The 10,000-nt window shown below is 38.4% G+C and overlaps 1 protein-coding gene across 4 annotated transcripts in view; it reads left to right on the plus strand.

The window, feature by feature from the left end:
• The window catches only part of LOC135116362 (calcium/calmodulin-dependent protein kinase type 1), a 123,242-nt gene that overhangs the window by 80,636 nt on the left and 32,606 nt on the right, over positions 1-10,000 (plus strand). For all 4 annotated transcript variants that reach the window (XM_064033740.1, XM_064033739.1, XM_064033742.1 and 1 more), the window contains exon 2: positions 8,858-8,992. In XM_064033740.1, the coding sequence (XP_063889810.1) occupies positions 8,858-8,992 (135 nt within the window). The remainder of the gene's footprint in view (positions 1-8,857; positions 8,993-10,000) is intronic.

The raw sequence follows: 10,000 nt of genomic DNA on the forward strand, positions 1-10,000 counted from the left end.
TTATGTATGTGTATTCGAGCATTTCCAAATTTTTGCCGGTTCTTGAATACATATAAAAAAATACTCACCCAAAACTCAGGTAATCTATCTTTTATTTTGATTGAAATATGGACTGGAAATCTTCGAAGGTTGATTTTGATGACGCCCGTAAATATCTTTGAGCATTCCCAGAGCTTATTGATTTACGTGTATTAAAAAACATGTCCATAGAACTACACACACTATACAGGACGAGCACAACAACAATAACATGAGCCAGACAACATTCATGTACCCGTTCACGTGACACACAACACAAAACACACCATTGTATTCTATGTCTCCTCGTGCAGCACAGATACACACACACACACACACACACACACACACACACACACACACACACACACACACACACACACACACACACACACACACACACACACACACACACACACACACACACACACACACACACACACACACCTCTGTCTCTCACGTTGCACAGACACACATGAACTTTTCCATTGCTTCCCTGTGTGTATGTGTGTGTGTGTGTGTGTGTGTGTGTGTGTGTCTGTCTTCTCGAATCTGTCTGTCTGTCTGTCTGTGTCTATTTGTCTGTATGCCTGTATATCTCTCTGTTTATCTGTATGTGTGTATGTATGTCTATCTCTTTCTTCTTATTTCTGTCTATGAGTGGCTTTCCTGTGGTCTGGAGCGCCGCAGGTTGGCCACAAAAAGGTTACTATGCCAATTGAAGACAAACTCCCTAAGCTGAGCAGCACCGAGGTCTTGTCCTGATGGCCCTTGTTACAGCTGGTGAGGCTGGCGAGTGTCCGGGACGCCTGGCCAGTGTGCTTGTTATGACAGAGATTGTGAGAGAGAGAGAGAGAGAGAGAGAGAGAGAGAGAGAGAGAGAGAGAGAGAGAGAGAGAGAGAGAGAGAGAGAGAGAGAGAGAGATAAAGAATACACACACACAAAAAAGAGACAACGTAATTTGACACTGATGAGAAAGACACACACACACACACACACACACACACACACACACACACACACACACACACACACACACACACACACACACACACACACACACACACACACAATAACGGACAGAAAAATGTGAATAACTGACTTTCTGATAAGAGGAAAGACAAAACAAAACCATTAGCTTCCTCTCAGGAAATTACCAATACATGAAAAAAAAAAAGGCAAGTGAAGAAGATAAAAACAACAATACTCTCACTTCCTTCTTTATAAATCCAGCAATACAGTATTCGAGTGACCTAGGTATTGCCAGACGCCTGAACTCACGGACAACTCCCACCACCAACACACACACACACACACACACACACACACACACACACACATTGACAGTGCAGACGGAAGAGTGAATATAAATAACCTTAGTGCCGTGTGTATCAATCCACCAGTGCAATATTTAAGTGACTCAGCAGCCAGAACTCGAAGAAAAGTCCCACCAACACGCATTAATCTTTCACTGTTAGATATTCGTGTCCCACAATCCCTTACAATTTTTGAGACACTTATATTTGTACGTTAAATGTTCCTATAACGTAGAAAACACAAAATTAATCTTTTATCCCTTCTTTACATCTATAAGTCCACATGAACTAGATTATATACTACTCTAAACGTTACCAAAATACGAACATAGCATTGAATGGGTTAACAGTCGACAGCATTCCAACAATACGCTTACTTCTTTATCTATTAATCCATCAATACAATATGTCCACACAAACTAGATTGTATACTGCTCTAAGCGTTACCAAAATACGAACATGGCAGTGAATGGGTTAACAGTCCAGACAGCATTCCAACAATACGCTTACTTCTTTATCTATTAATCCATCATTACAATATATAGGTGTCTCACGTATTGGCCAGCCACCATGAGTCAAAGAAACCACCGCCAAAACACATTAATAATCCAGACGAGTGACTGATGGGAAGGGACTGGAAGGGAGTGGAAGGGAGTGGAAACTTAAAATCAGGAGTCTGGGAAAGAAGGTAACGAGGAGGAGGAGTTTGGAGGCGTGTTTTGAATTGTTGATCACTTATGTAAACACTAAAGGCGACGTCTTGACTTGTTCTGACTCGTCTTAACTTGTTTTAACTTGTGAAAGCTGTCTGTGTGTCTGTCTGTGTGTCTGTGTTGGTTTTAAGTTTCCTGTTTTGTCTGTCTGTTTATCTGTGTATGTCTGGTCTCTTTTATCTATGTATCAGTTAATCAATCAATCAATCTATCAGTCTATATCTATCTGTGTCTGTCTGTCTGTCTGTCTGTCTGTCGCCTATCTATCTATCTATCAATATCTAGTATCTATCTATTTATCCATCTACCTATCCGTCTTTTTATGTGCCTGTCTGCCTGTCTTTTTCCGTCCCCTCTGTTTACCTGTCAATCTGTTTATGATAATATTTAGGCTTTCTGTCTGTCTGTCTGTCTGTCTGTCTGTCTGTCTGTCTGTCTGTCTGTCTGTCTATATCAGTCAGTATGTGATGATTTACAATCCGCCCACCTGTTTGTCCGTCTATCTGTCTGTCTGGTGCTTATAGTCAAAACGGCGTTCATCCAATAGCATTAGTGTGTGTGTGTGTGTGTGTGTGTGTGTGTGTGTGTGTATGTGTATGCCAGGGATGATACAAATGGGGGACGTTCGGTTTTATTAGCGAGGACAGATTATCGCTAGTGCACCTGACGCGGCTTTCCCTCTGAGCGCCTCCTCCCCCCTGACTGACTGCGCCACACCTCTTCCATTCAGTTACTCATTCAGACATTCAGCCAGTCAGTCAGTCAATAAGTGAAGGAAGGAAAATCTGAACGAGACATCACGATATAGAAATAATTATCAACATCTCGTCCATTTAGTAAGTAGTGTGTCCTTTACCATTCAGTCAGTCAGTCAGTCAGTCAAACAATCAGTCAAGCAAGTGAAGGAAGGATGGGACAAAACAGTCAGATATTCATTCAGTCTGTAAATCAGTCGGTTTGTCACTCAGTCTTTCAGTCAGTCAGTCAGCCAGTCTTTCAGTCAGTCAGTTAGTCAGTCAGTCAGTCAGTCAGTCAGTCAGTCTTTCAGTCAGTCAGTCAGTCTTTCAGTCAGTCAGTCAGTCAGTAAGGGAGAACGAAGAGCACTGACATGACAGAGGCTCAGTCAGTGATTCAGTCAATGGGTCAGTTGGTCAGTCAGTTAGTCAGTCAGTCAGTTAGTCAGGAGAGACGGGAGGGATATCACGGCAAGAAGCTTAATGTCAGCGCGTCAGTCAGCCAGTCAATCAGTCAGTCAGTCGGTCAGTCGGTCAGTCAGCCGTGTGCCGACAGAAGTAATCCTAACAACGATTGATCCCTTTGAAAAATCCCGATGCTGCCAAAATAGCTGTGATTCTGTTAACATCTTTCTTGTTTGTGTTTTATGCCGTTGTCGTTGTTGTTGTTGTTGTTGTTGTTGTTGTTGTTGTTGTTGTTGTTGTTGTTGTTGTTGTTTATTCTCTCTCTTTCTCTCTCTCTCTCTCTCTATCAATTAGATGTAAAATTTCCAAGACAGACAGACTTACTTCGAATTGTAATTATAAAACTTGAGAAGCAGACAGACGGAAAGACACACACACACACATACACAGACGGACGGACGGAGAGACAGACCAGCTAATCTCCTTGCGTGTGATAATATCCTGTAGTGTTGACCTACGTGACCAGTACAATCTTAAATGTTAGACAGCTTCTTCCTTTGGCCTTTATGAGAGAGAGAGAGAGAGAGAGAGAGAGAGAGAGAGAGAGAGAGAGAGAGAGAGAGAGAGAGAGAGAGAGAGATATTGGGATTACATTAATGGATTGAATAATGTAAAATGTGTAAGTGGTATAACAGTTTTATCTGTCGCTCCAACTATGCCTCAATAATTTTGGCACTTTAGGGCACGCGGGTCTGGTAACACTGCCACCCGCGTGACGCCGCCCTCGCTGACTAGCCTAAACATTCCACTTAAACATTTTGGCGCCTAAGTTCGACTACATTCAACATGCTTTAGTGGAAGTTACTGATTTCAAGAGTGTTCTCATGTTTGTGAAAATTTAACAAGGATTCTTCACAGTCAAGAGGAAAAGTAAAAACACCAGTGAGAATCTGGCTAATAATCTCCGTGGCCTTTGAAAATGAAAGAGCCAAACGTTCAAGAATACAGGCTTTCGGGAAATTTTATGCTCTCACCAAAACTTTGACACGATATGTATCTGTACAAAGGAAGGTCTGAATTCAAAGTCGGTTACGTGCATGTTATAAAGCAATTCAGGAGTGATGTAGGTCAGTCCACTGATTACTGTGCTAGATTTTCCTTCTTTCTTTCTTACTTTTTTTTTCATTTCTTCCTTTTTCTTTAATCGGTCTTTTTACTTACATAAGACGTAGAAACCCATCATGGAAGACGCCTCATAAGCATTGCGAAAGGTAACTTAAGTCTTGCGTGGTGTGACATCCGGCCGTCCCAGCTGTGCTCCTCTTGTTTCCCGTGGCGCGGTGATAAGGTTGAAGCGCGGCGCTGCTCGGCCTGGCACGCGTGACTTACCCCATGATCTGCTGCCTGTGTCGGGGCGAGGCGCAGCTGTATCATGTGTAATGTGCTGTACAGTGTGGCATGCTAATGTGTTTTAGGGAGATTTGGTTTGTTTATTTATTTATATATTATTATTTTTTTTTTTTTTTAAGGAATTATGCACTTTATTTATTTATTTAATTCACCAAGTACGTTTGTTATTTTTTTTAGTCAGTCAGCCAGTCAATCAGTTAGTCATTTAGTTAGTTTCTTTCTTTCTTTCTTTCTTTCTTTCTTTCTTTCTTTCTTTCTTCTTCCTTGCTTCGTTTTTGTTAGTCCTCCGCCAGCTTTCTTGACACGGAAAAATAGGAAAAAAAGATAAAAATGAAAATAAAAAAGGTATTTGACTTGAGGGTGACAGGAAGAGTGAAAAGTTTGAAAGTTTGCATCATTACGGCAAAAATGCGCAAGATATTTTTCAGGGATCAAACACGTGTTTTTATTGTTATTTGTTTTATTTTCTGTTCCCGTGGCGACTGTTGGAACTACACTGAAGAAAGTATGAGGAAGAGAATGAAGGTCGTGATGTTTATTATTTCTTCATGTTCTTGTGTTCTTATGTTCTTATGTTCTTATGTTCTTATACTACTACTACTACTACTACTACTTGTAATAATACCAGTGGTGCTGATGAGGATAACAGTAATAATAATAATAATAATAATAATAGTAGTAGTAATAATGATACTACTACTACTACTTCTACTACTACTACTACTATTACTACTACTACTACTACTACTACTACTACTACTACTACTACTACTACTACTACTACTACTACTACTACTACTACTACTACTACTACTACTCCTACTACTACTACTACTACTACTACTAATAATAATAATAATAACAACAATAACAGGGGATACAATGTTTACAGTAAGTCACGCCCTTCTCATTACCTGCGTTCCCTTCTCCATTGAGTGACTCACACAAACCTTGACAGTTTCCAGATGAATAAGTCTCACTCACGCTTTGGACGTCACTGAATGAATAATTTACCGGCTCTTAAGTTTTCCAAATTAAATAAATCTCGGCCTTTTGAAGTTTCTTAAATGAATTAACGAGCAAGTTTTCACGATTTCCAGCCATTGAGCGTCAGCCTTTCAGCTTTTCCCTAAATAAGAAGTCGGTGCTTTTTTTTTTTAACATCGTAATGAGTGAGCGAGTGAGAGAGTGATTCAGTGAGAGTGAGTGGCCATCAAAGAACCAGCGGCCCAGTCAACCAGTGGGCGGTGGCTGTCGTCTGAACAACTTTTTTCTTATTATTCTTTTTTAATGAATAAGGGAGACTGAGCAAGCACTACAAAGACTACATAAGATAAATAAATAAAAATAATAAAGTATAAAATTTAAAATAATTAAATAAATAAATATATAAATAAAATAATGAATAAAAGTTACGTTTTTTTTTTGTGTAAGGGAGACTGAGCTAGAGCTACAAAAAACTGAAAAAGCTTAATTGCTCCTATCCTTTTTATGAGTAGGAAACTGAGGAAAAACTAAAAGATAATAACAATAATAAATAAACATAATTCCCGCTTTCTAAAAAAAAAAAGAAAAAAAAAATGAAGAGAAGGTTTCAATCTGGTCAACAATAAAGCTTCAAGTCACAGGAAGGCGACGAAACATAAACAGCCGTAGGTCTGCTGAGTGTTGGCGTGAAAGGGATGAGCGAGTGAAGATGCTGGTTGACTCCTGCAGGCTACTGAAAAGATACAGACCTTGTGGAAGGGAAATTCAGCTACAATTCCTTTTAAATCCCCTGTTTCGAGACTCAGACCTACTCACATACTGGCTGGCTGGCCAACTAGCTGGGTGACTGACTGGCTGACTGAATGATTGACTGACTGACTGACTTTCTTTCTTTCTTTCTTTCTTCTTTCGGAGGAGGAGGAGGAGGAGGATGAAGAAGAAAAAGAGGAGGAGAAGGAGGAGGAGAAATAAGTTGAAGTTTCCTTTTGAATTATCAATCACTTGCTTCAGAGAGAGAGAGAGAGAGAGAGAGAGAGAGAGAGAGAGAGAGAGAGCCCTTGAAGTGAGCCAATGGCGTGACCCGAATTTGAGAACGTGCAGGAGCTAAGCCAATCAGATGGAAGCCCGTGCCGCGTGTATCGTGTACCGTATACTGCGCCGCACCTCCACTACATTCAGAAGTCTCTAGTTAAAGATATACTGTTTTTTAAGGATGTTTTTTTTTTTTTTTTTTATGGTTCTAGCGACAGATTAACAAGATTTAAACATTATCAACAGTAGAAAAACTCTTGAGAACACGGCTAATCATCACTGTGGCTTTTGGAATTAGTCGTGATGTGAGAAAAAAGCGTCTACACTACATTCAAAAGGCTCTTATTTAAGTTACACGGATTTTTAGGATGTTTTTGCGGTTCTAGTGACAGGTTAACAAGATTTCTACATTATTAACAGGAGAAACACTCTTGAGAACGCGGCTATTCATTTCTGTGGCCTTTGAAAATAGTCGTGGTGAGAGAGGAGAGAGAGAGAGAGAGAGAGAGAGAGAGAGAGAGAGAGAGAGAGAGAGAGAGAGAGAGAGAGAGAGAGAGAGAGCAAAGCATTTCAGAATACTGGTCTGTGTCAGCCAATCATCGACCTGCAGTGACATCTCTCATCCAATCAGCAGCCGAGCGCTTTTCCTAATTCTCGTTTTCCTCATAAGATGTTTTCTTCATATTTTTCTCAACGATAAACATATTCTCCTTCGTATCTGATGATTATTTTCTCAGGAATTTACTTTTCTCGTACTTGTAAAATTATTTTCCTTGGGGAATTTATTTGTTTTTCTTTCTTTATATCTGCTAATTGTTTTCTCAGGTAATTTTGCTTGTTTTTTTCTTTCATTCTTGATATTTTTTTTTATTTTACTTTTTTCTTCCTGTCCTGATAATTGTTTTCTCTGGGAAATCTACTTGTTTTTTCCCGGGATTTTTCTTTTTGTGTCTTTTCCACTAGTGATATTTTTTCTCGTTTTTTTTTTGTGCTTTTTTTACTCGTGTCTATTTCCATTTTAGCATTTTTTTTTGTGTTTTTCTATTTTTTTTTTCATTATATAGCCGTGTGTGTGTGTGTGTGTGTGTGTGTGTGTGTGTGTGTGTGTGTGTGTGTGTGTGTGTGTGTGTGGTACTGTATCCCTTTAACGTTCACTGTAATAGTATTTTTATAATTTTTTCAGTACTTTTATTGTTTTAATTTCTCTCTGTCCTCCATCAATTTGTCTTTATACAAGGATTTTTTTTTCACACGAAGTAAACTTTCTCGATTTTTTTTAATCCTTCTCATCAACCATTTTTTTTTTTTTATGGAATCTTATATTCTTAATGTTTTAATCCGAGTCAATATGGAATTTTAAAGGAAGATTAGACAAATATATGGATGAGGATGGTAGGTGGAAATAAGAAGGCATGTTTTATACAGGGACTGCCATGTGTTGGCCTGATGTCTTCTTGCAGCTTTCCTTGTTTTTTTTTTTTTTTTTTTTATTCTTGTATTCTAACTGTAATAATCTGATTAGTCACACGCTAATACCTGTGTTCTTCGTCTCTTGACTCTAAGGATCTCATTAATAACACACTAATAACTATGCTTTCCGTCCCGTTTTAACTGAAGGCTTCTTACCATTTCGTTTATTTATCTATTTATCTATTTATTCTTTTTTTTTGTGTGTTGTAACTGTAATGATCTGGCCAGTCATATACTATTACCTACTACATGTTTTCTACCTCGTTCTAATTTTAATAGCCTATTCATTTATACACTGATACCTTTTGTTCTTTGTCTCTTAATTGCAATAGTCTGGTTACTCTAACACTAATACCGAATTCTCAGTCTCTTAATGTTCCAGTTAATGAGAGTAATACTGTATTTTTTTTTGTCTTGCTGTTTTAATTCTAATGATTTGGCCAGTCTTATTCTAATACCTGTGGTGTCCGTCTCTTAATGACCTGATTAATCACGCACTAATACCTTTGTTTTCCGTCACGCTGTTTTAACTAATGACATGGGTAACCTTTGTCCTTTGTCTCTTCACTGTAGTAATCTGGTCAGTCATGTATTAATTTTCGTGTTCTCTGTCTTTTAACTGTAAGGATCTAGTGGGTCACATACTAATACCTCTTTGTTCTATCTAGTTCTAACTGCAGTCATTTGGTCAGTGACACATAAATACCTTTAATGATAACTGCAACGATCTGTTTAATCCTTTACTAATAACGTGTTCTCGTCTCCTTGCAGCGGGGCGTTTTCCCAGGTGCGCCTGGCCGAGGTAAAGGATGACCCGTCCACGGTGGTGGCCATCAAGATCATCGACAAGAAGGCTCTCAAGGGCAAGGAAGACTCCCTCGAGAACGAGATTAAAGTCCTCAGGAGGTCGGTTTCATTCTCTCTCTCTCTCTCTCTCTCTCTCTCTCTCTCTCTCTCTCTCTCTCTCTCTCTCTCTCTCTCTCTCTCTCTCTCTCTCTCTCTCTCTCTCTCTCTCTCTCTCTCTCTCAATGTACGTTCGAATCTTTTCTTATTATATTCTCTTATGTCTTTTTTCTTGCCTTTCTTTCAATCCATTTTTGTCTTTTGTATTTTTTTCTGTGTCTTTTCTCTTTCTGTTAATATGTTTTCGTGATTTTTTAAAATATATAATCTCTCTCTCTCTCTCTCTCTCTCGGTCTCTCTCTCTCTCTCTCTCTCTCTCTCTCTCTCTCTCTCTCTCTCTCTCTCTCTCTCTCTCTCTCTCTCTCTCTTCTTTCCATTAAAATTTTTTACCCTATATATTTTTTCCTCAAAATAACCTCTTTATTTAATGTGGTTCGGGATCTTTCATAATCAGCATTATTTCTCACGTAAATTAATCAAGTCTATATATTCCTCCCAAGGCTTAATATTAACACCCACTGCCTCATGTTATATGCTAAACTCAATACCCTAACATGACCTTAAGTTATAAGTTAAATATTAATAAGTGAGTGCTAAATTAATATCTTAAAAACTTTTCAAAATATAAAATCCCATCCTATTTTTTTCCTGATGAAAGGCAAAGTTCTCTCTCGTTTTCTTACCATTTTTTGTTAAATTGCTGTACATTTTCTTAAACGAGTGTACCTTTTTTTTATGATTATTGTACTTTTTCTTAAAACTATCGTACTTCAACCTTGCGTTCAGCCCTGCTAGAGAAGTTATCTGTCTGTCTGTCTGTCTGTCTGTCTGTGTTGAAGAAGAGTAACGAACATTAATAGATTGAATGTATGGTTTCTTTGTTTGTCTTTTTTATTAACTCGAAACATTCAAGAAAGAGGAAGAGAAAAAAGCGATGCATCTAAAACTATTATTTGTCAGTTCTATTAGTAGTGTCACTATTATTATTATTATTATTATTATTATTATTAT

This window comes from Scylla paramamosain, chromosome 31 (genome assembly GCF_035594125.1).
Source record: "Scylla paramamosain isolate STU-SP2022 chromosome 31, ASM3559412v1, whole genome shotgun sequence".
NCBI lineage: Eukaryota > Metazoa > Arthropoda > Malacostraca > Decapoda > Portunidae > Scylla > Scylla paramamosain.